Raw genomic sequence first — 24,962 nt, forward strand, 5'->3', positions numbered from 1 at the left:
TAATATTGTATCTTTGACTGCTTTGAGCAGTTTATGAAGTTACTCATTGTCTATCGATCAAATGTAGTGTTTACATGTAATACGCCCCTGTTCAGCTTATCTTTCTTCAGTACCTCTTTGTGAGGGTGTGTCGCACAGCAAACATCCATGATCACAGTTTATTACCATAACATGCCTCTCACAAAAGAAACTGTTGTTCCTTTGAAGCCATATGTAACGTTTATTATTACTGCAAACGAAGGAATATGGTAGACTTCGTTTTATATATGTACTTCTGGTTCATGTTATGAAAGTAACAGGCAGGTCACACCCATATCTGTACTCAAAGGTTGAGGTTTGTTTTAATTGGCGTCTTTGACTAAATCAAACCAGGGAGGGTGAAGCTGTTTTGCAACGTTTGTGCTTCTCGAGGGATAAGTTAACCATTGTGTCGAACCAAATTTTGTTATTGTGAGAGTTACTCTGCCCGTACCTCTCAGAAATGAGCTCTAGTCAGGAAGTGGACGTTATGACCTCTGAGTCATGTTAATTTGTGTGCCAGGATGCCTGTGTGTGGTGTGTAAATGTGTGTTCACTGTGTTCGTGTGTTATAGTATAGTCCCGCTTTGCACCAATGTGCGCACACACACACACTTCCACACACTCACACACTTATACACACACACGCTGGAGAGTGTGGCAGTGTGCCAGGCTCAGGTTGGCATGACTCTAGTGCCCTGTGTTCCTTCTGCCCGGCCATCAGGAATGCACAGCACTGCACTGGACACTTATCCAGCTCACTTAACCCATCTGCGGGGCCAGCTTAGAAAAGAGAGGGGGAGAGAGAGAGACTTGAATGGAGAAAGAGAGATTCAGAGAGAGAAAGAGACGAGAGTCGGAGATACACAGAGAGTGTATATAAATGTGTGTGTGTAGTTACTTGAAGTAAAACAGAAAATACATGCATGCATTCAAAAATATCCAACATGGTGTTAAAACAGTAGCTGTGGGTTTTGTCTTTGCCATGTAGAAGACTACTGCCTTTATTGCAGCTATTTGTGTACCCTTGACGGTGACTGTGTTTCCTGTAGCCGGCAGGCAATGTTCCCCTGCTCTGTACCACTCCCATGGGCCTGGGAGGGGCTCTGGAGGGAGGGACCGGCCAACCTCAAGCCCATACAGGTGAACTGCTAGCTGGGAGGAATGCAGCAGGAAGGGGGGCCTGACGCACATAGGTGTGGAGCTTTGTAACTTTTAACGCCACAGGGAGCAGATATTGGGGGAGGAAGGGCGTCAACACTGTTACTCACCTGAGCTGGGCAGAGGGGGAGAGGGGGAGAGGAGGAGAGGGGGAGAGGGAGAGGGAAAGAGAGAGTACAAGTTAGAGGAGGGATCAAATCGCAGCACACACGCATTCTCACACACACACATTCACCCTCTCAGTGGGTCTTGGTTCACACAGGGCAGCACTCTCTCTTTCTCGCAAGCACACACACCCACACTCATCTGCAAAGAAGCAAATCTCTTCCACAAGTAGGACGGGATATAAGTCAATATTTGAATAGACTTTGCAGAAAAGGAAGGAAGGAAAGAAGAAGTTGAGAGAGAAGAGAGAGAGAGAGAGAGGTAGTGAGTTGTTCTCGTGTGTCCTGGGATTACAAAGATCCCTGGGAGCTTGGACTTTGGGAGCGAAAGAGAAGACGAGGATTCTCTCTCTCCACTCAGGTGGATATTAATTTGACGGCCAGACAAGGAGCGAAGGCAAAAAGAAAGGATTAACCGGTTGTCTTTCAAAAACATTGTTGGATATCCAGACTTTGGAATCGGGAAACATTTCATGAAGAGGTTTGTTTGATCTGTCCTCTCTTTCGAACAAGGTCACCAATCCTCGTAAATGCTCCTTGTTCATTGTTTTCATGTGTCACACCTTGAATGCTTGCTGCTGTGTGTCTGGGACAACATGCATGCTTTTGATAGATTCTCCCAAAAACGAAAAGACAAGCCATTATAGAGTTTACATGACATGAGATTTTACAGTATTTGTTACTAACCACGGTGTGTAGGTGTTTAAGCTGCTTGAAGTTTTTGCTCAGTACAGTCTTTATGTGTGACGTTCCTGTTAGGAGACTGCCATGCCTGTTCAACAAGACACAACATCAAAGAGATGTATACAAAGTGACAGGGTTGAAAAGGGAAAGTTCAAACCGGATTCTGGAAAGTAACTGCAACGTTTGTAGTTGTATTCGACTTGCTGCGAATGTTGCAGCACTGAGTTCACTGAATCTGAAGACTGATATGGTCTCCTCTTGGCCTCACCCTCATTGTTCAATACAGGAGCACTTTCTCCTCAACCGTCCTTCCTCTAATTTTAAGGTGCAATTTGATAAGGCGATGTATGGCTCAGTCTGATTGGGAGACGTTGTGTATCATAGGATTGGTCTGGGTGTTGGTGAAAGGTGACTGAACTGTCCTTATCTGTGAGACAACGGCCTGGGTACCCCTGCCCCACACACACACACGCACACACATGGCTTGTGTCGACGCCCTACTCTGGAATGCTCACCTGGCAGTCGGCCATGTTATCCACAAACATTTCTGCAACTGAAATGAATTTTTAGTGTCACTCCCTTCTTATTCCCCCCCCCCCCTCTCTCTCTCTCTCTCTCTCTCTCTCTCTCTCTCTCTCTCTCTCTCTCTCTCTCTCTCTTTCTAGTTCTCTCTCAATTCAATATGCTTTATTGGCATGAATGTTCAGGTTAACAATGTTGCCAAAGCAGTCCACAGTGAAGGGACAACATATGTCATTATAAACATATCATAGAACTTGATTACCAACAAAAAAACAACAAAAATCCTGTCTCTTTCTCTTTCCATCTCAGTCCCTTCTCCCCGAGGTTTGAGATAGTTAGTTTAAATGCAAGCTGCGATTTAATGTTGATCATTAAACGTTACCAGACATTCTTAGTTTACTGCTGTCATCATCAGCACCGGTAAATCACTGTGCTGTTCCTGCTGCAACTTTAGTAGGGTTCACATTCCTTGTCCCACGGTGAATATATCTGTAGCCTGCAGTCCTTTTACTCTTCTGTTCAACCTGGTCAGTGATTAATGTACAACTATGCGCACACACACACACACACACACACACACGAACATCCATGTGCAGGCACAAACCACACACTCACATCCACACACATATAGGACCCCCCTTGACCCCACCTGTAGCTCACAGTGAGGTGCTAAGTCTGCATGTTTATTCTTGCCTGTTCCGGGGATGGTATTGAGGCTGGTTGGCTCGCCATCTGTGGAAGAAGAAAAATAGTCAGTCTTCACCGACGGTGTGATTACAGTCCTGGTTCTGGAGTTTACACGCAGTTGTCAGTTCCCCGAGTATAGAGCGACTCACACCAGACACAAGCCTCACTCCTGGGGAGTCTCCACCAGGCATGTGACCCCCTGACTTTTACTGAGCTCCAAGTTCAACCACAGACCTAAATCACAGCACTTAGGGGACATTTAAATATTCCGAGCAGAGAGATTTAATAATTGTGCGGTTTCTTTTCACCGAGGTCTGTTGTGCAGATGTAAGAACAGGTCGGATTTCTGGGATGGTTAGGACCTGTGTTTACCACTGGGGAGATAACGTCTCTAGTCTCCCTCTGTCAGTACTGATCCTGCAGAGCATGTGGTGCCAGCGAGGATCTGTTCTCAGCTGGAGGATCTTCGTTGTTCCCAGTCAGTGCCCCATTGGACAGATGTCTGTTCTGTTTGACCAGTTTTGTTCCGGCGCATTCTGGCGCAGTCATAGACACACATTCCAGAGGTCAATACTTTTTTAACCACCATTGTTCTCTCTCTCTCTATCTCTCATTTTCTCTCTTTATCCCTCACTCTCTACCTCTAACTCTCTCATTGTCTTATCTCCCTCTTTCTCTTTCCCTCTGTCTCCCACCCCCTGCCTGGCCCCTCATCTGGGTACTGGATGATCTGAAGCTTCTGTTTAGTGATGGTATGGAGGACATTAAAGAGCTTACCATGCCCCAGCCAGGCTCCATGTGTCTGGTTCTGGATATACTGGAGAGACTGTGGATGGAGGGGGATATCACCTCTTAACCGGTGGAGGCCTCTGGAGTCTGGATCCTGGGGGTCCTGGGGGGTCCTGGACCCAGGTTACAGCACTTGTTCTTGGCAATACTTCTATTGTGGGGGGATGGGGGGAGGGGCGGGAGGCGGGGGGGCTGGTGACCTCACCAGCATCCTGGTAGTCTGAGATCCAGTGAGGAGGCAGGTGTTTCAGTTTACACCATACCATTATCTGTCTGTATGCCTGTCTGTCTGCTTGTCTGTCCATCTTTTTTTTCGGACTGTTGGTCGGTCTGGAGAGAAATAACCCGGTTCTGAGGTGACGCATGGACTGCAGGCCAACATTACATCCCTCTCTCTGTCTCTCTCTTCCTTTCTTATTCTTTCTCCCTCACGCGCTCTCTCTCTCTTTCCCTCTCCTGTCCATTTAATCCAGAAAGAAGTTGCTAAATGGTGTGTGTGTGTGTCCTGTGTCGTAGGGGGGAGATGGGGAGATGGACAGCACATCTCTCGGTGGGGGTTGTGCTTCTCACAATCTTCTTCAACACCTGCTACGCAAAGACAGGTAAGAGGCTGTGATATTCCTCACTTTCACACAGAGGTTTTAACCTGTCTGAGGGCAGAAGTCCATATGACGTATTTTGTCAATTGTTTCCAATGAGGAAACAGTGTAAGCTGGTGTCGTCTGTCGCCCTTTTCAGCTAGCGAGCCACTGGCACTGAACAGTCCGAGTAAATATCCGTTATTCATTAGCTACTAGCTTAAGTTTGCTGAGAACGTGCAACAAATATTATTTAAGCTACTAGCTACTTAACTAGTCTGTTCCTCTCCTGTGCTTTTCTGCCTGAGAAAAAAGCTATATGGACACACGCCTCGAGACTTAGCTCCTGAATCATGAATCACTATGTCACTGAATCATTGACCTGTGAGCTATCTCCTCTTGGGTAGAGAGAAAAACATCCAAATCAGAAAAACATCCAAATCAGTTCCACTTCTTTTGTGGAGCGACCAGATGAATAACATTTCAGGATACCTGTGCCAAAGGGCAGATTCAGAGTGGAAGTCTGTTCCCCCTGACACAGGTATTCGATGGATCGTGGTTTTGGTTACGCGGCGTGACTCTCTCTTTCCCTCTATACCTCTTACTCTCTCTCTCTCTCTCTCTCTCTCTCTCTCTCTCTCTCTCTCTCTCGTCTCTACCTCTCTCTGTGTCATTCCCTCTTTTTTCCCCCTTCCTAACTCTCCCCCCCCCCTCCCTCCAGGTAACCACTGCCTGGCTACCAGGGCCAGCACCTGCTCAGCTTGTATCCAGGCAGGAAATGGCTGTGCCTACTGTCCAGATGAGGTGAGAGTCCCCCTCAGTTCTACTTCAGTATCAGAGAACAGTGGAATGGGAGAACCAATATTCACTTCTACTTTTGTGATAAAGAGTAATGGAACAGAAGAACCAATATTGAATCATAATTGAGTAGCCCAAAACAGTCAAACAGGAGAACCAATTATGAGTTTGACTGTAGACTCAAAGAATAGTGTAAAAAGGAGAACCAGTGTTCAGTTCTACCTTCGTATTATAGAACATCAGAACAGGTGAACTGTTCCTCAGTTCTACAGTAGGCTCAGAGAACAACGGAACAGGAGAACCGTTCCTCATGAAGGTCGACTGGGTGCATCCCAGGGCTCAGAGCTTTTGACTGCAGATCACGGTTTAAATCCCCCCTGTGGCTGCAGACTGAATTAACTCATCCAACTGTCTGGTCAGATCTTTGAAGGACAACGCTGTAACCTTCTGGAAAGCCTGGTGGCCCAAGGATGTGTTCAGACGGTGACAGCTTATAGCTCCATGGAGACAGAGAAAGTAAGCATTTACATTCTTATTTACTTTGATAAAGAATCTGCACTGTGGTTAAAGAAATGTGATTGGTTGGTTGGTTGATTGATTAATCTACCTTCCTCCACCTTCACCACCTCCCCCTCCCTCCCTCCCCCTCTCTCCCTCCCTCCCTCTCCCTCCCTCCACCCTCTCCACCACCCTACCCCCTCCCTCTCCCCCTCCAGAACGAGCAGATCAACGTGGAGCTGAAGCAGTCCCAGGTGGCCCCCCAGATGATTTCCATGTCCCTGCTGCCCGGAGAGGAGAGGCTGGTGGACCTGGAGGTGTTCGAGCCCACCAAGGGTCCTCTGGATCTTTACATCCTCATGGACTTCTCCAACTCCATGTCTGACGATCTGGCCAACCTCAAGAAGATGGGCACCAAGCTGGGTGAGGGGGACGAGGATGGAGAGAGGTGGTCAGGTTCTGGTCAGATTGTGGTCACGTTGTTGTTTAGCCTAGTTTGACCTTGTGCGTGTGTGTGTTCCCTAGCTGATCTGGTGAAGACGCTGTCAGATGACTACACCATCGGCTTCGGCAAGTTTGTAGACAAGGTGGTGGAGCCACAGACGGACATGAGACCAGCGAAGTAGGAGCCCCGCCCCCCTCACACACACTCACCAGGAGGGCAGACACCCCCCCACACACACACACACTCACCAGGAGGGCAGACCCCCCCCCCACACACACACATTCACCAGGAGGGCAGACACCCCCCCCCCCCTCACACACACTCACCAGGAGGGCAGACACCCCCCCACACACACACACTCACCAGGAGGGCAGACACACACCCCCACACACACACACTCACCAGGAGGGCAGACACACACCCCCACACACACACACTCACCAGGAGGGCAGACACACACGTCGCTTTCTGCTCCGGCCTCGAAAGTGTGTTTTCTTCTTCTTCCGTCTCCCTCTCTCACGCTGTCCGTCTCTATTCCTCTCTCTCTTTCTCCTTCTCCCTCTCACCCTCCCTCTCCCTCCATCTCACCCCTGCCCTCCCTCTCTGTACCCACCCCCCTCTTTCTCACCTCTACCCCGTCCTGTCTCCCTCCCTCTCCCTCCCTCTCCCCCCTGTCTTGCCTCTCTATACTTCCTCCTCCTCTTCCTCCTCTTCCTCCTCCAGACTTCTGCAGCCCTGGCCGGACAGCGACCCTCCCTTCTCCTTCCAGCACAGTATCACCCTGACCAGTGACCTGGCCACCTTCACCGAGAAGCTGCAGAAGGAGAAGATATCTGGCAACCAGGACGCCCCAGAGGGGGGTTTTGATGCCATACTGCAGACTGCCGTCTGTAAGGTACAAGACCAGGGGATCATGACAGGAGTCCATTGTGTTTCAGGCAGCAGTGTGCTGTGTGTGTTTATCTGGGTAGACACCTCACACCTTGAGTGTTTTGCTAATTCTTGTGCTTCCCTCCCTCCCTTCCTCCTCCTCTCCAGGACCAGATCGGCTGGCGTAACCACAGCACCCACCTCCTGGTGTTCTCCACAGAGTCGGCGTTCCACTACGAGGCCGACGGCGCCAACGTCCTGTCGGGCATCCTGCCGCGTAACGACGAGCTGTGCCACCTGGACGCGGAGGGCAAGTACACGGAGGACACCCGGCAGGACTACCCCTCCGTCCCCACGCTGGTCCGTCTGCTGGTCAAGCACAACATCATCCCTATCTTCACCATCACCAACCACTCCTACTCCTATTACGAGGTAAGCCGGACCTTTGTACTAGCCATGACCCTGGCCCTAGGATTGGCTCCAGGACCAGCCCTAATCCTAGCCCTGGCTCCAACCTACTTCAGGGTAGTCGGATCTCACGAAGATATTACAAAGGCTGTGTGTGTGTGTTTGTGTGTGTGTGTGTGTGTAGAAGCTACATGAATACTTCCCCATTGCTGAGCTGGGAGAGCTGGAAGATGATTCTGTCAACATCCTCAACATCCTGGATAAAGCCTTCCAGGTGAGGCCTGGCCCCACACACACTCCTCTGGAAGACACCCACACACCTGGTCTACAACATCTGCCCTCTCTCCAACACACACTCCTCTAGAAGACGCCCACACACCTGGTCTACAACATCTGCCCTCTCTCCAACACACACTCCTGGGTCTTTAAACTGGAAATAATTTTTGTTCAATAAATTGGCTCAGATTGAATGTTGGCTGCTGACATAGTGATTACACAGGACTGCCATGAGCTTCCTAAGTATTTCACTGTATTTGCAAATAGTAATTCACCCCAATAAGCCAACTCAGCCCTATTCTAGCAGCCATTATGTTGACAAGCAAAGAAAAACATAAGTGATGCTCAATGCCGTTATTTGATGTTTTGTGCATGCTGGTGTCCTATTGGCTCCTTAATGGTGTTCCTGTTTGTCCTATCAGAGTATTCGCTCTAAGATGAGTATCCGGGCAGAAGACACGCCCAAGGCGTTTGCCACTCAGTTGTTAACGTCCACTGGCATGTTGACACAGGCTGGAACCTTCAAAGTCAAGCCTGGAGAAATAGTAAGACACACACCTTCATACATACACATGCACACACAAACACACACACACACACACTTAACTCTCACAAATAAACAAACACACAGACACACGTACACACCTGTTCTCTGTCTTTAACCCACATGTGAATACACAGTCTGTCTCTCTGTCCCTGTGTGTGCCAGGGCAAGTTCAAGGTGCGTGTGAAGGCTGAGGAGAAGGTAGGGGAGATGCATGTGTGTGAGAAGCAGGTGGGCAAGCAGGACAAGGAGGGCGTGATTAGGGTCAAACCTAGCACCTTCAGCACCGCGCTCAACATCAAGGCTTCCATACAGTGTCCTACCTGCCCTTGTGAGAAGGTATGCACGCACACACGCTCACAGAAGCACACACACACTTCATAAACCCCCCCACACACACAGAAGCACACACACACTCCCTTAACACGCACACACAGAGAAGCTTACAAACAAGCTTACAAACGTTCCTCTACAGACTCACTCCCCCAAGGCGGTGAGATGCCATGGCAACGGTGACCTGGTCTGTGGGAAGTGCAAGTGCTACAATGGCTGGTGAGACCCTAGTAACCAGACTCATACCCGTAGTAACCTCAGACCCTGCTAACTGTACTGTTGTTATCTTGACAACGTGTCTCTGTGTGTGTGTGTGTTTTCCATGCATGCACGTTTCTGTGTGCGCGTGTCGTGTCATGTCTGTGTGTGTGTGTCCTTGTCTGTTTGTGTGCTGTCCCCAGGCTGGGTCCGTTCTGTAACTGTTCGGCCAGCGAGTCGGCCATCGGGGGGGCGTGTCTGGCGCCCGGGGTGACGGAGTCGTGTTCGGGGCGGGGAGACTGTCTGTGTGGGACCTGCATCTGCTACAACCCAGAGCAGTATGAAGGAGCCTTCTGCCAGTACGACCGCTCCCAGTGCCATAGATTTGGAGGCTTCCTCTGCAACGGTGAGGGAGGGAGTGGGGGTGGAAGAGAGAAATGGGGGGGGGGGGGCGGGAGGAGAGAAAAGGTGGGGGAGAAAGGAGGTGGTGGGGAGAAGAGAGAGAGATAGAGAGAGGCTGGATTGGGAGGAGAGAGTGCATAGTGTGTATTTAGTAACTATATGTCTAACCTATCTCTGTGTGTGTGTGTGTGTGTGTGTGTATCAGACCGAGGGAAGTGTTACATGGGGGAGTGTGCGTGTGAGAAAGGATGGGAGGGGCCTGGCTGTGAATGTCCACTCAGCAACCAGACCTGCGTCGACAGCAAAGGGGTAAGTAGAGTACAGTAGAACACGGTCAAGTACAGTAGGACACAGGAGAATACAATAGAACACAGTAGAACCAATGGAACTCAGTAGAACCCAGTGACGGCACAATGTAACCCATGTAGAACACGAGAACATAGCATGGCTCGCGTAAAAAACACTCCCTCTCTCTCCCTCTCTCTCTCAATCCCTCCCTCTCACGTTATATCTCTCTCTGTCTTCTCCCACATCTCCCCCCCCCCCCCCTCCAGGGTATGTGTAACGGGCGCGGGGTGTGCAAGTGCGGCCGGTGTGAGTGCCAGGACTCGGGGCTGCCCCTCAGCTCCACCTGCGAGGCCAGCTTCCAGGCCCAGCTGGGCACGTGCGAGGCCAAGCGCAGCTGCGTGCAGTGTCAGGCCTGGAAGACAGGCGAGAGGAAGGCCAAGGACAAGTGCGACGAGTGCACCTTCAAGGTCGTCATGGTGGACGAGCTGAAGCAACGTAAGAGAGACCGCGGGGAGCTCCGAAAGGTGGACGCGGGGGTTCCCTCAGACTGTCGTAGATGGATTCTTCCTGATGCTTTTTGTGTAGATGCCCGGCAGAGATGTCCGCTGTTTTTGTATGTGTTCGTCACTCATGTGAATGTGTGTGTGTGTGTGTTCACTAACAATGCGGGTGTTTCTGTGTTTGTGCGTGTGTGTGTGTGCGTGTGTGTGTTCAGAGGAGGACGTGATCGACGTGTGTAGTTTCCGTGACGAGGACGATGACTGCACGTACGAGTACACAATAGACTACCCAGCGGACCCCAGCTCCAAGGAGCTGGAGGTGCAGGTCCTGAAGAAGAAAGGTAAGAGGACCTCACTTCCCCACATGGATATACTGGGTTTTGATTAACAACAGTGTATTTGTAAATGGACGGGGCCTGGGTAGAGCTCAGTGGTAGAGGGTCTGCTTCCATCCAAACATTGATATTTTTATGTTAAATTGTTTAAATAAATAAAACACTTTTGTATTATTAGATGAGTATCCCAATACATGGATGTACAGTGTTTTAACTATTTATGGTGGATTTATAAATGTCAATAGACAGACAATTAACCATCAACAAGTGAAATCCCAACTCATCCTCACCTTTATATTAACTTGAACCTGTTGAACAGGAGCAGACCTCCTGTTAACAGGTTGTTGATGGTAGAAACAGGGGTCTCACAAAACAAGACGTGTTGTTTTGAGGGCAGGAACTGAGATGAAGGTAGGAACCAATGTTGTGTTGGTCCGTCCCTCCAGACTGTCCCCCGGCTGGCTTCCTGTGGCTGATCCCTCTCATCATGTTCCTCATGCTGCTGCTGGGGTTGCTGCTGCTCTGCTGCTGGAAGTACTGCGCCTGCTGCAAGGTACACACACACACACACATATATATATATACACACATACCCAGTATATACACACCAAGACGACACACACACACATAACAACACTAAGACTATATACTGTTTGCCATATCTTTGAAGGGAGTTAGAACATTCTCCTTCTCTCTCCTCTCAGGGTTGTCTGGCTCTACTGCCATGCTGTGGGAGAGGTGAGTGTGGCCGACCTACAGAAGCTTCTCTTGCTATATGAGTCTGACTCAACTCTGAACACGTCGTATTATCTTCCTGTTTCCTGTCAGGTCGCATGGTGGGCTTTAAGGAGGATCAGTACCTGCTCCGCCAATCACTGCTCACCTCAGACCACCTGGACACGCCCCTAGTGCGCACAGGCCCGCCCAAGAGCACGGACGTGGTTCGCTGGAAGGTCGCCGACAACGTCCACCGAGAAGCCAATCACCCGCTGGCGCAGGTCCAGCCCAACCCCAAAGAGACCAGTGAGTGTGGGCCTCGCTCTGCTTTGGCATAGCTGATACTGTGTGTTGTTTCAACAGCTCATGGACTGACTAGGATGTTCTCTTTTCTTCTCCCCCTTTCTTTCTTTCTTTCTTTCTTTCTCTCTCTCTCTCTCTCTCTCTCTCTCTCTCTCTCTCTCTCTCTCTCTCTCTCTCTCTCTCTCTCTCTCTCTCTCTCTCTGTCCCTCTCTCTCTGTCCCTCTCTCTCTCGCTAGTTGCGTTCCCTCTCTCTCTCCGTCTCAACAGGTTATTCACAGACAGTTTGTCCCGCCCCGAGGCCAGGGACACAGAGGCGCTGCGCAGGGAGGTGGACAACAACGTGAGTGTGTGACGTGTGTGACGTGTGTGCATGTTTATGTGCATGTGTGTGTGTTTTGGTGTGTGTGCGCATGTTTATGTGTGTGTAGGTCTGTGGACTGGTAGTGAAGTGTGAAGGACCAGAGTGTGGTTGTTGACTGGTCCATGTGTGTGTTTTCTGTGCAGCTAAATGAAGTCTACAAGCAGATTCCTGGAGCACAGAAAGTTCAGAAGACCAACTTCAGGTAAGTCTGACTTTTGGCACTACTTCCTACATGTGAAAACGATGTATCAAATCTTCTCAGCGAACGAAAGGAATTATTTTAACATGGTTTTCTTGTGGTTTCAGATTACAAAGAAATGCTGGCAAAAGGTACTTATCTAATTAACACCAAAACATCAAGCACCAAGCTTGTCACCAGTTGGTTTCACCCAACTCTAACTTCTCCTCTCCTCTGCAGACCGAATCACACCATAGTGGACACAGTGCTGTCGGCTCCTCGCTCTGCCTACCCTGACATCGTCAAGCTCACACAGAAGAACGTCCAGTCTGGAAACTTCCAAGACCTCAAAGTGGTGCCTGGCTACTACACTGTGGCCACAGACAGAGGTGTGTGTGTGTGTGTGTGGTCTTGTTAACGACCCTTGTGGGAACCAAAAAGTCCTCACAATTATAGTGAAACGTGAAAAACCTGACCTTGTGGGTACCTCTGGTTGGGCCCCACTAGGATAGAAAAACAAACCTTTGTGTGTATGTGTGTACGTGTGTTATTAACCCCCCCCCCCCTCCCCTCCCCTCTCCAGAGGCGGCGGGGGCGGTGGAGCTGCAAGAGGGGGTGGAGTCTGTGGACGTGCACGTTCCGCTCTTCATCAAGGACGAGGATGAGGAGAAGAAACAGCTGAGGGTGGAGGCGGTGGACGTCCCTCTGGGCATCGCCGAGGTCGGCAAGCGCTTCGTCAACATCACCGTCATCAAGGAGCACGGTGAGGGCTTTACATACACACACACGTATACACACATGCACATATGCACGTACATTCACACATACACGCACGCCATGACCAGCTGAGTATTGATATGACAAATATTTCATGTTGTTCTGTGTTTTTGCTGTGTGTGTGTTATATCATATGTTTGTTTGTCTCTGGCTCTCTCTGCGCAGCCAAGAGTGTGCTGTCCTTTCTGCAGCCGGCCTACAGCTACAGCAGGCAGGAGGGCGTGGTCAACATCCCGGTCAACAGGGACATCCTGGAGGACGGACGCACCCAGGTCACCTACCGCTCCCACGACGTCACCGCCAAGGAGCAGAGGGTGAGACGCACACACCTACACACACACATACACATGTACACTCCCACATGTACACACACACACACATTTACATTTAGTCATTTAGCAGACGCTCTTATCCAGAGCGACTTACAGTAAGTACAGGGACATTCCCCCCGAAGCAAGTGGGGTGAAGTGCCTTGCCCAAGGACACAACGTCATTTGGCATGGCCGGGAATCGAACTAGCAACCTTCAGATTACTAGCCCGACCCCCTCACCGCTCAGCCATCTGACTCCCTATGCACACACACACACGCGTGTACACCCACTCGTGACCATGTGTCCTTTAACACATTCGCACACATACTTGTTTACATGTACACACACGTGACAAAGAGCCTTAACCTTGTTTGTGTATTTGTATGTGTGTGCTCGTGTGTGCGTGTTTGTGTGTGTGTGTGTGTGTGTGCGTGTGTGTGTGCATGTGTGCGTGCGTGCGTGTGTGCAGGACTACGTGCCGGTGGATGGGGATCTCTCCTATGGGCCGGGCGAGACCCAGAAGATGGTTCCGGTGCGTCTGTTGGAGCTGTCCGAGGGAGACAGTCTCCTAGGCGACCCACAGCAGCTCAAGCAGTTTGTCATGGACCTTAGCAACCCTCGCCAAGGCGCCAAGCTGGGACGCTACCCACGCACCACTGTCACCATCACCGACCAGCCAGGTGGGACTAGAGATAGCTAGCTGGTTAGTCAGGTCCCTAGTTAGTTTGCTTCTTTGTCTTACACCCTCCCTCCCCTCGCCCAGAGCCCAGCGTGGTGATGTTCAAGAAGGGCACCCAGACGTTCACGACCTCCGACCCCCAGTACAGCATCCCCGTGGTCCGCACACGCAACCAGGAAGGCCCTGCCACCGTGCACTGGCGTTCCAAGAACGCCCAGCGCTTCCAGCTGTCCAGCCCGCTGCGCTTCGGCCCGGGGGAGACGGAGAAGAGCATCGTGATCGACCCGCGGCCCCACCCAGGCCCCGTCCAGCCCGAGGCCTTCCAGCTGGAGCTGTTCGACCCCGGCAGCAACGCTGTGATCGGGGAGAGGAAGACCACGCTGGTGACCGTCACTGATGGGGGTGAGGACGCGCACGCACACATGCGTAGGTGCACACACAGGTGCTCGAACACACACTCACACACTCGTGCGTTTATCCCTAACCCCCTTCTGCTCCGTCCCTCCCTCCCAGGTTCCAAGGCTCCAGAGATGACCATGGCCAACATGCAGCAGCAAGCTAACATCAACACGCTAGCCTCCCCCGGGGGCCGTCTCCTGCCCCCCGCCAACGTCGAGGCCGCTGCCACCGGCCCCAAGAACATCCACCTCAACTGGGCCCCCAGCGCCGGCGCCCTGGGGTACAAGGTGAGAGAGAGGCCCTCACACAGGCAGAGGGGGAGTGGAGAGGAGGAGTGGAGAGGAGGGGAGGGGAGGAGAGGTGAATGAAAAGAGAGGAGAGGAGGATGTATGGAGAGGGAGAGGAGTGGAGAGGAGGATGAGAAAAGAGGAACGGGGGTTGAAAGGTGAGGGGAGGGAATTAGAGGAGAGGAGGCCAGAAAAAGGAGTGTCGAGGAGAAGATAAACAAGTTGTACTTTCTAGAAGAACTATTTGTTTGGATAAACAGCATCTGCCCAAATGAATAACATGTGAAACTGTGTGAAGGGGTAGAGCGGTAGAAATGACAAGGCTGATTCCTCTGAGCAGGTGAGGTACTGGATCTACGGTGACCGCGAGGATGAAGCCCAGGTGCTGGACGTGAAGACAAACCAGGCGGAGCTGACCGGCCTGTACCCCTTCTGCGACTACGAGACGCGCGTGTGCGCCTACAACTCCATGGGGGATGGCCACTTTAGCAACATGGTGCCCTGCCAGACCCTGGAGGATGGTGGGTCCTCCTCGCGCCGCCTCACCTCCTTCATCCTCCATCCTCTCGTGTCTTTCTCACCCCCTCCCTTCTCCTGTCCTCCTCTCCTGTCTTCCTCACCTCCTCACCTCCCCTGTCCTCCTCTCGTGTCCTCCTCTTGTATCCTCCTCTCCTGTCCTCCTCTCCTGTCTTCCTCACCTCCTCGCCTGTCCTCCTCTCCTGTCCTCCTCACCTGTGTCTTGCTGGTTGTAGTCTTCTTAGTTTTCTTCTGTTTTCCTTGTTATTGACGTACTCCCCCGTTCCCCTCCCTCCCTCTCCTCTCTTTCCCTCTCCTCCCATCCCCCTCTCCTCTCAACCCCTCCTCTTCCCCTCCAGTCCCCAGTGAACCAGGTCGACTGGCCTTCAACGTCATCAGCCCAACCGTCACTCAGGTGAGCTGGGGGGAGCCCGCCGAGACCAACGGCGTCATCACAGCCTACGAGGTCATCTACACACCCATCGACGACCACAGGAGTGAGTGACCAATCACGCGCGCCCTCAACTCATAAATACAGAAGTTATTTGAGGTTTTTCATCTGAATCGTTCTTCTCCCGCTGTGTTGTATGGATGTGTGGTCGGTAGGCCCTTCGGTTGATGTTTCATAAAAAAGTCACATAATGGTCAACCACAGCATTTGAAATGCCTTTACCTACTCTAACCCACTCACCCACCCACCCCGGTCTCCACGCACACACAGAGGCGGCAGGAGCAGCAAAGAAGATCAAGATTGACAACCCTAAGAAGCGCATGCTGCTGATTGAGAACCTGCAGAGTGCCCAGACGTACTGCTACAAGGTCCGGGCCCAGAACAGCATCGGCTGGGGCCCCTACAGGGACGCCACCATCAACCTGGCCTCCCAGCCCACCAGACCCCTCTCCAGTGAGTACGGAGCCAGAAGCAGCCTGGCTGCCCTGCTGGGCCAGGCCCTCTTAGCCGTGACGTGGGTGGAGGGTGTCGTCAGAGACGGGGGAGGGAAGTTTGGGGTTTGATCGATGGACGACGTGGATGTTGTCTGTTGTGGGTGTTGTTTGGTTTCCCCGAGGTCCAATAGGACTGTTATTTGACTTGTCTTTCTCTTCCTCTCCCCCATCCCCATCTCCCTTCCACATTCCTTTCTCTTTCTTTCTCTCTCTCTCTCTCTCTCTCTCTCTCTCTCTCTCTCTCTCTCTCTCTCTCTCTCTCTCTCTCTCTCTCTCTCTCTCTCTCTCTCTCTCTCTCTCTCTCTCTCTCTCTCTCTCTCCCTCTCCCCATTCTCTCTCTCCCTCTCCCCCATTCTCTCCCCCTCTCTTCCTCCCCTGCCTCCCCCCCCTATCCTCAGTCCCCATCATCCCAGACATCCCCATCATCGACGCGGAGGCGGGAGACGAGTACGACGGCTTCCTCATGTACAGCAGCGAGGTCCTCAAGACTCCCACAGGCTCCAAGCAGCCCAGCGTCACCGACGAAGGTGGGTGCCCCTCAGTCGGCCGTCACGCTGTCCCCTTCCTCTCGGCAACTCCTCTGATGTTCCTACGGTGTGACCCCGGACTGGTGAACGGATAGTCGTCCCTGTCAGTCAGGGGTTTTAGACGACAGGAAGTTGACTCCGTCATGAAATCGGTGTTTTGGGTGTGTTTTAATGTAGGTCTTGGGAGATCTTCGTCTGGTTCAAAAGGGGTATGATAGGATGACTATTTGGACGCAGCTTTGGTCTCACTGCTGATATATTCACTTCCTGTGTCCCGTTTCCTGTGTCTGAGGTAAACGGTGGCCATGACAGAGTTGTGTTGATGGCCCTCTGGAGGATCTGTGTTGTTCAGATGTCAGAGAGTGATTAACTATGTGACGATACACACTGTTAGACTGTGTGTTGCCGCTTCCACACGCCCGAGGGAGAGAATGAAGCCCTCATCTATCATCGGTCTATCTTAGGCAGCGCAGCCCTCTGAATCCAGACAGAAAGAAAGAGAGTAGTCACCAGTCAGTGATGAATGAGAGAAATGCTTTCTTCCTCCTCCTCCACCCTCCTCTCTTTCTCTTTCCTTCTCTATTTCTTCTCTCTCTCTTTCAGTCCCTTTCTCTCTCTCTCTCTCTCTCTCTCTCTCTCTCTCTCTCTCTCTCTCTCTCTCTCTCTCTCTCTCTCTCTCTCTCTCTCTCTCTCTCTCTCTCTCTCTCTCTCTCTCTCTCTCTCTTTCAGTCCCTCTCTCTCTCTCTCTCTCTCTCTCTCTCTCTCTCTCTCTCTCTCTCTCTCTCTCTCTCTCTCTCTCTCTGTCTATGTCTCTCTGTCTCCCTCCTCTCCCTCTTGTATTGAGTCTGTGTGTCATCTTTGTTTGGCTCGTCTCTGGGTCCTGAATGTGCTAGCCAGTCTCGCTCCGAGCGCCTCATCTCCTCGTCTCCCTTAGGTCATCTCCGCTTCAGCCAGTAAGCCAGAGCAAACCGCCCCCTTCCCTCCTTTCTCTCGTTCTCTCTCTTCTCCTCACCCATATCTCCACCGATCCCAGGAGTGCACAAACTTGTGTGTATGCGGGCAACACGTCACAGCTTTTACTGTTGACACCAAACCTGACCCCGTGGTCGGGGTCCTTCTCGGAAATTGATTCCACGGGAAGTTCAGATGAGTCGGATGTCAGCCCTGTCCCTCGGGCACTGTGCATTCCTGTGCTGTGTCAGTTACCTAGCTAGCCCCTTGGCCCATCCAAGCTGCCCCTCCAACCCTGCTCCTGCCTGCCTCTCCCCCCCCCCCCCCCTCCACCCCTCCACCCCACCGTTACAAGGCTTGCGCTGGAAAGCATGTCAAGTTGGTGGGCTCAGAGCTGGACCTGCGCCAGGTGTCCTGAAAAAAGCAGGTGGACGTCTTCCACCATCGTCGCCTCAGCTCCGACACAGAGGCCAGCGTTGACGACAGCCCCCGGCCCAGCCAGACACACACACCCCCAGCCAGGTGAAGACCGCCCCGCTCCCGAAACCTTCCTGCCCTGCCCGCCTTACCCTGACAGACAGACAGACAGACAGACAGACCAGCTGGTGGACAGGCATGCTGACAGACAGACAGGCTGACAGACAGAAAGACAGACAGACGGCATGCTACCGCTCACGGGATGGCACAGGTCCAACTCATCTGCTGTTCCTTCCTGCCCACATAATCTGTTTTTTACTCCCCTGGTGCCACCCCCCCCCCCCCCCCCCCCCCCCCCCCCCTACACTCCAGCCTCGCTGAGCCCCTGTTTTCACCCTGAACCTCCCGTCCTCTGGGGAGCGCCCCTCCAGACATCAACTGCCCCACCTCCAGTTGATGCTCATGGTGTCTCAGGTGTGTCTGTTCTCTCCCCCGTGCTGCCTGAGGGGCCTATGCAGGCAGCATGCAGGGCTTGGCTCTGAGGTGGAGTGGTCGTACGTCTCAGATCTCACAGACTGAGATGAACTCTCCTGTCGCTTCGTTGTCCGCAGAAATCGTTTCCCTTTGTCAGTATGTTTGGGTTTTTTGTATTTATTTGTACTTATTTTGCTCCGGAACACCTCTCGAGTCCCGTCTCTGTTCGGTGTTCCAGAATGTTCCGTGTTCTCGAATGTTCCTTCTGGTTCTGCTGCTGCTTCTCGGAATGTTGTCCTTTTCTCTCTCTTGCTCTCGTTCTCTCTTTCTGGTTCACTCACCGTCCTGGTTTGTCCTACCCCCCCCCCCTCTTCCACCCCCCCCCCCCCCCCCCCCCCCTGTGGTGTTTTCCAGACCCGATGATGAACGGGAAGTGGGACCAGAGCTTCCTGTTTCCGGGGGGAGCAGGATCCGGATCCGTGTCGCACATGTCCACGTCCAGCTACGGACAGCATTCCCCCTACTCCACCCTGAGCACCGGCTCTAACCACCGAGCTGGGGCAGGTGGGGTTATGAACCTGGGCGGCACCTCCACCTCCACCTCCACCACCTACATGTCTGGACAAGGTAGGGTTTGGCACCACCCTCAGACCAACACGTTTTTGTTTACATGGTGAATTTGCTTGTCGTGTGATTTTACAGTCATTCCAGCTGAAGCTTAATGTTTTCTAGTGTGTTTTGTTTATTTGGGATTGTTTGATTTCCAGTTGGAAGTATTCAAATGATTCAAATGACGTTTGTGTGAGGCCTAGGAAAGGAAGGATCTTTTCGTTTTTCCTCAACTCTCCCTCAACCCACCAGGAGGAACAACCTACGGCAGACAGGAGATGATGATTGGAGGAGGCACACGCACGCAGGAAGTTGTCATGAGGAAACGGTCGGAGAACAGAGGTTACTATGACGAGAACATCAGGGATTCCATCGTCATGGGAGACATGCCCAGTGGATTCAACGACAGCCATGGTAAGGGCATTTTGAAGGTGGTGTAGTTCCTCAAGCATGGTTCCTCTGATGGTTGGTACTAGACTGCTCTCCCAAGAAAAATACTTTTTGAAGTTACATCAGACCACATATTTTCTCCAGAACTCAATATAATTGAGACAAAACATTCAACCATATTTGAGGATGAATTCTTGACCAAAAAAACAACAGTAACAAAATGTTGACCAAATCACAAGTTACTGCCCTTATGCTTGGGAGGGCAGTATGGAGTTCTGTGTCTGGTCAGACTGGTTCAGACCAGTTCAGGCCAGACCCTGGAGTATTGGGAAGATTTGGGGGCAGCCTGCATTGTCCAGAATGACTGTGTGAGTATGTGCATGTAGCAGGCTTGGTTAGTTCTGGGGTTGTTGGCTGTACAGCACTCAGCTTGTCCACCTTGCAGGAGCTGCGCTCACTGTCGCCCTTTCTCCTCCTGTTCCTTCCCCTTTGCCGCCTTCTCCTTCTCCTCCTTCTCTCCCTCCGCCTCCTTCTCCTCATCTTACTTCTCCTCCTCATTCTCCTCCTCCTCCTTCTCCTCTTCTCTCACTCCCCTTCTGTCTATTTCCTTCACCCTCTGTATCTCTTTCCCACTATTCCACTTTCCCCTCCTCCTTCCTTCTTCCCTCTCCCCTCCTCTCCTTCTCTTGCTCTCCTCCCTTCTCTCCTCCTCTCTCTTGCTCTCCTCCCTCGTCCTCCTCCCTCCTCCCCTCCTCCCTCTCTTGCTCTCCTCCCTCCTCCTCCTCCCCTCCTCCCTCTCTTGCTCTCCTCCCTCCTCCTCCCTCCTCCCCTCCTCCCTCTCTTGCTCTCCTCCCTCCTCCTCCCTCCTCCCCTCCTCCCTCTCTTGCTCTCCTTCCTCCTCCTCCCTCCTCCCCTCCTCCCTCTCTTGCTCTCCTTCCTCCTCCTCCCTCCTCCCCTCCTCCCTCTCTTGCTCTCCTCTCTCCTCCTCCCTCCTCCCTCTCTTGCTCTCCTCCCTACTCCTCCCTCCTCCTCCCTCCTCCCCTCCTCCCTCTCTTGCTCTCCTCCCTCCTCCTCCCTCCTCCCTTTCTTGCTCTCCTCCCTCTTCCTCCCTCCTCCCTTCCTCCCCCTCTTGCTCTCCTCCCTCCTCCTCCCTCCTTCCCTCTCCTCCGCTGCTCTCTGGCTCTCAGCGCTCCCAGGTAGCTTTGGCTACAGTGTCTCTCAGAGCCAGTACGGCTTCAGCCTGGCCCAGGGCTCGCGGGCCAGGACCCAGTCTGAGGACATCAACGATGCCCTTCTCAACCTGGACAGGGTTATCCAGGGTGAGTCCGTCTGGGGACCGACACGGGCCGCAGCAGAACCCTTGGTAGAACCCTCTGTAGAACCCTGTCACACACCAGTAGAACCCTCAGTAGAACCCTATCACACACCAGTAGAACCCTCAGTAGAACCCTGTCACACACCAGTAGAACCTTCAGTAGTACTCCTTCACAACATTATTTTGATACCATTGGGACAGATTTCGTCCTCAATGGAACTAACCCAGTCGGATCTCTCTTCCTCTCTCCATCTCTCTCTCCCTCTCGCTCTCCCTCTCACTCTCTCTTTCTTTCTCTCTGTCACTCTCTACCTGTCTTTCCTCTCCCTCTCCCTCTCCCTCTCTATCGCTCTCTCTCCTTCCATCCTTCTCTCTCCTTCTCCCTGAGCTCAGCGTCTAACCCCCGGGCAGAACCCCCAAGGCCTCAAACCCCTCTCTGACCTTTAACCCCTGCCCTCTGTGTGCCTCCCGCAGACTCCAGGATGACCCCAGGGGTACCCGAGACGCCCACCAGGCTGGTGTTCTCCGCCCTGGGCCCCACGGCCCTCAAGGTCAGCTGGCAGGAGCCCCACTGTGAGAGGGATGTCCTGGGATACTGTGTTCTCTACCAGCTCCTCAACGGAGGTAGGCTCACACAAACCTGTAGATGATATCCATCTGGCTGGACTTTGCCTCATCTGTTGTTTTACATCATATTGTACTTGTTTATACACTTGGATTTCCCCGCTAGAGGAGTAATAAAGGGTTGTCTTATGTTGTTGATTTTGGAATATGTTGAGGCGCCAACATAACAGCATAATAATAATTACAACAACTCTGTGTTGTAATTATTATATTTGAAACGTATCTTACTGTAATATAGGCCTACTGTAAAATGATTGTCGAAATTGTTTTAAAAAGAAGATATTTACAGTGTAATGTGTCTCTCCAGGTGAGATGGAACGGATCGAGGTGCCTAACCCCTCGGAGAACTCTGTGGTGGTGCAGGACCTGCTGCCCAACCAGTCCTACCTGTTCAAGGTGAAGGCCCAGAGCCAGGTGGGCTGGGGCCCGGAGAGGGAGGGCGTCATCACCATCGAGTCTGCCGTGGACCCCAGGAGCCCCCTCAGCCCCATGCCAGGTACCACCACCCTTAACCCTTAACCCTGTCCACCTGGCCTCTCCTGTCCACCTGGCCTCTCCTGTCCACCTGGCCTCTCCTGTCCACCTGGCCTCTCCTGTCCAGCTGGCCTCCCCTGTCCAGCTGGCCTCCCCTGGTCTTAACGGCCTGTCCAGCAGTCAGACTCACTCCTCTTTCCTGCTCCCTACTTCCAGACACTTTATCACAGCAAACTCAGACTTGTACTCTTAATTACTGATGTACCTCTATCCTCCACTCTCCTCCCTCCCTGTCCCCTTCTCTTCCTCCTGTCCTCCCCCTCTCCTTCTCTCCTCTTTCCTCCCCCCCTCCCCTCCTCTCCACAGGCTCTCCCTTCACCCTGAGCACCCCCAGCGCTCCAGGCCCCCTGGTCTTCACAGCTCTGAGTCCGGAGGCGCTGCAGCTGAGCTGGGACAAGCCTCGCAAGCCCAACGGAGACATCCTGGGCTACGTGGTCACCTGTGAGCAGCTGCACGGTGGAGGTGAGACCACCAGGGGGCAGACACACCACACAGACACACCACATAGACAGACATAACAGATAGACAGAAAGATATACAGAAAGATACTGTACATTTAGTCATTTAGCAGACGCTCTTATCCAGAGCGACTTACAGCAAGTACAGGGACATTCCCCCCGAGGCAAGTAGGGTGAAGTGCCTTGCCCAAGGACACAACGTCAGTTGGCATGAGAATCGAACTGGCAACCTTCGGATTACTAGCCCGATTCCCTCACCGCTCAGCCACCTGACTCCCATACTGTAGATAGATAGATAGATAGATGGATGGATAGATATTATGCCAACGTGATTTGCAACAAGTACAGGTCCATTCAAACGCCTTCTTGTGTTGCCTAGGTGAGGTGCGGACCTTCCAGGTGAGCGGAGACAGCTCTGAGACCAGCCTGACTGTTCCGGACCTGAGTGAGAACATGCCCTACAAGTTCAAGGTTCAGGCCCGGACCACGCAGGGCTTTGGGCCGGAGAGAGAGGGCATCATCACCATCGAGTCTCAGGATGGAGGTGAGTAGAAGACTGTCAGACTAGTTCAGACCGGTTCAGACCAGTTCCAGAGCCGGGCGTGTCATAGATATATTTGTGTCCATCGTCGCCTGGAAACATTTCAACGGTTTGAAGGTTTGAGAGAGTTGTCTAAACCCTCCCTTCCTCCCATCCTCCCCCTTCCCTTACTCCTCTCCTCACCCACGTTCCTCTCTCTCTTTCCCCCTCCGTTCTGCTGCATCCCTCCCTCCCTCTCCCCACCCCTCCCTTCTCCCTCCCTCTCCCTTCTACTCTCCCCTGTGCTCTCCATCGCCCCCTGCAGGCACCATGTCTCAATACAGTGGCCAGGGCATGCACAGCACCATGAGGGAGGTGTTCCAGATGCCCACGGAGGTCAGCACGCGGACCAATGTCTCCCACAGCTCCTTCAACGAGCCCTACTTCTCCACAGGTGTGTGGCTCGTGCGGCACCACTCACTCGCTCAGATGCGCGCCCACACAGAAACACCTTGCGTCTGATCTGTTTATGTGTGTTCATGTTCTCTCTCCTTTTTCTCTCTCTTCATCCCTCTGTCTCTTTTTTCTCTCTGTCTTTCCTCGTATCTCTTTTTATTCTTCTTCTCTCTCGCTCTCTAATTATTTATTTCTCATTTCCTCCCACCCTCTCCCCCTTTCTCTCTTATTCTTTATTTCACCCTCCCTCTCTCCCCCCCACCCTCCCTCCCTCCCAGATGGTATGACGATGACGTCCCAGCTCACAGAGACCAGCGGCATGATGACGCGTCACATGACCAAGGAGGTGGTCCAGCGCAGCATGGTGTCTGGCTCCAGCGTCACCAAGAAGGTGGAGCGCTTCTACGAGGCCTGAGGTCACAGGTCACATCCAAGATGGCCGCCGCAACACCCTTACATGGATGGAGGGAGGGATCCTACGAGTGGATGGTGCGTCATTGTTATGAGTCGGAGAATGGATGGTTAAGTGTGTGCGTGCGTGTGTGTGTTCCACACAAGCTTGTGTTTGTTTGTGCATGCAAGGAAATATTTTTTCAGCTCCTTAGTGTTAAAACAAGTAAACAAGTTGTTCAGGTCCTCCCTCCTAAAAGTCTGTTACATAGTGTCCACTGCCCTGTCTTCAGTCACGGGAATCATTTACATCTTAGCATTCTTCTGTTCCTCAAGAACTGGCTTCTTTGGTATCAATTCGTACACGCATGCAAAAAACTACTCCCTTGTATAGCATAATATATTTTTATTGTGTGTGTGATTACTTCTTGTTTATTATCACCCTCTGCTGGTTGTAAATGGAATCACGCCCAGGGGCCTCCGTTTTAGTCTAACCCCGTGAATCCAGAGGAGGCTCGTGGCTTTCCTCTCCTATCTCTCCTTGTCTTTTTGTAATAATATTTAAGAGAGAGAGATGTGCTTGGGGGGGCGGGGGGGGGGGGGGGGGTCTGATCATCACACCTTCACCCCCCCTAGAGGAGACCAGCTCCCAGACCAGCAACAAGATCAGGAAGAAGAAGCCATTTTAGTCTTTTGAGATTCACCCCAAGGTGACGAGGTCTTTGTCCCTCTCTCACACACACCCTGAGAGGCGGAGATTAGCTGTGTGTGTGTGTGTGGGGGAGGGGGGGGGGGGTGAGAGATTGAGTGAGTGAGAGAAAGATTATTGAGACACAGAGGTCCAGCTTACTTTCTGAATACTCCACCCATGACTTCTAAAACAGAAAGTAACAGGAATATGAGCTTGTAATGGGGCTTTTAAATGTTAAAACCAGAACAATTATTATTTTATATTTTCATATCAGATATAAATATCAATCACATTTGATTTGTAAAGCTCCCTTTTGCTTTCTGTTCTGTGAGTGTTTTGTATTATGTGATATTGGGGAAAACACAAATGAAATAAAAGTAAAGAATGCTATATTTGTTTTGTATTTAAACCACAGGAAACTGACTTTTAAGCCAAATACTTTATTGCAGTTTTTTGTGTAAAATGTTTTCCTTTGTGTTAAATTCTTGCTACATTTTGTTTACTAAAGCTACATTATGATGCAGAGATCATGTAACATTGCCAAAAAATTGCATCTGCATGTGTCATATTTCAATGTGTTATTTCGTTCAGCATTTCAACTACTGCACAAAACCTTTCAGTACAAGAAAGTGTG

At 51.8% G+C, this 24,962-nt stretch overlaps 1 protein-coding gene across 2 annotated transcripts; it reads left to right on the plus strand.

The window, feature by feature from the left end:
* Window positions 1–1,408: 1,408 nt before the first annotated feature.
* Window positions 1,409–24,577, plus strand: itgb4 (integrin, beta 4). 2 transcript variants are annotated; one of them, XM_062474711.1, is made up of 41 exons: window positions 1,409–1,824; window positions 4,542–4,627; window positions 5,325–5,407; window positions 5,822–5,917; window positions 6,118–6,322; window positions 6,425–6,521; window positions 7,068–7,239; window positions 7,383–7,646; window positions 7,807–7,896; window positions 8,321–8,443; window positions 8,608–8,781; window positions 8,918–8,994; window positions 9,177–9,379; window positions 9,581–9,684; window positions 9,930–10,158; window positions 10,379–10,504; window positions 10,945–11,051; window positions 11,203–11,236; window positions 11,327–11,521; window positions 11,755–11,858; window positions 12,023–12,081; window positions 12,186–12,209; window positions 12,298–12,446; window positions 12,641–12,820; window positions 13,000–13,148; window positions 13,616–13,826; window positions 13,910–14,227; window positions 14,339–14,511; window positions 14,852–15,032; window positions 15,387–15,524; window positions 15,749–15,931; window positions 16,371–16,499; window positions 18,756–18,968; window positions 19,203–19,364; window positions 20,528–20,659; window positions 21,130–21,279; window positions 21,587–21,775; window positions 22,120–22,275; window positions 22,651–22,815; window positions 23,117–23,245; window positions 23,526–24,577. In XM_062474711.1, exons 1-41 carry the CDS (start codon window positions 1,817–1,819, stop codon window positions 23,660–23,662), a joined length of 5,904 nt encoding a protein of 1,967 aa, XP_062330695.1. In that variant the 5' UTR covers window positions 1,409–1,816; the 3' UTR covers window positions 23,663–24,577. The 2 variants fall into 2 exon arrangements, with proteins under 2 accessions (XP_062330695.1, XP_062330696.1); XM_062474712.1 differs by lacking the exon at window positions 20,528–20,659.
* Window positions 24,578–24,962: the final 385 nt, after the last annotated feature.

Source organism: Osmerus eperlanus, chromosome 12 (assembly GCF_963692335.1).
Source record: "Osmerus eperlanus chromosome 12, fOsmEpe2.1, whole genome shotgun sequence".
In the NCBI taxonomy this organism is placed as follows: Eukaryota; Metazoa; Chordata; class Actinopteri; order Osmeriformes; family Osmeridae; genus Osmerus; species Osmerus eperlanus.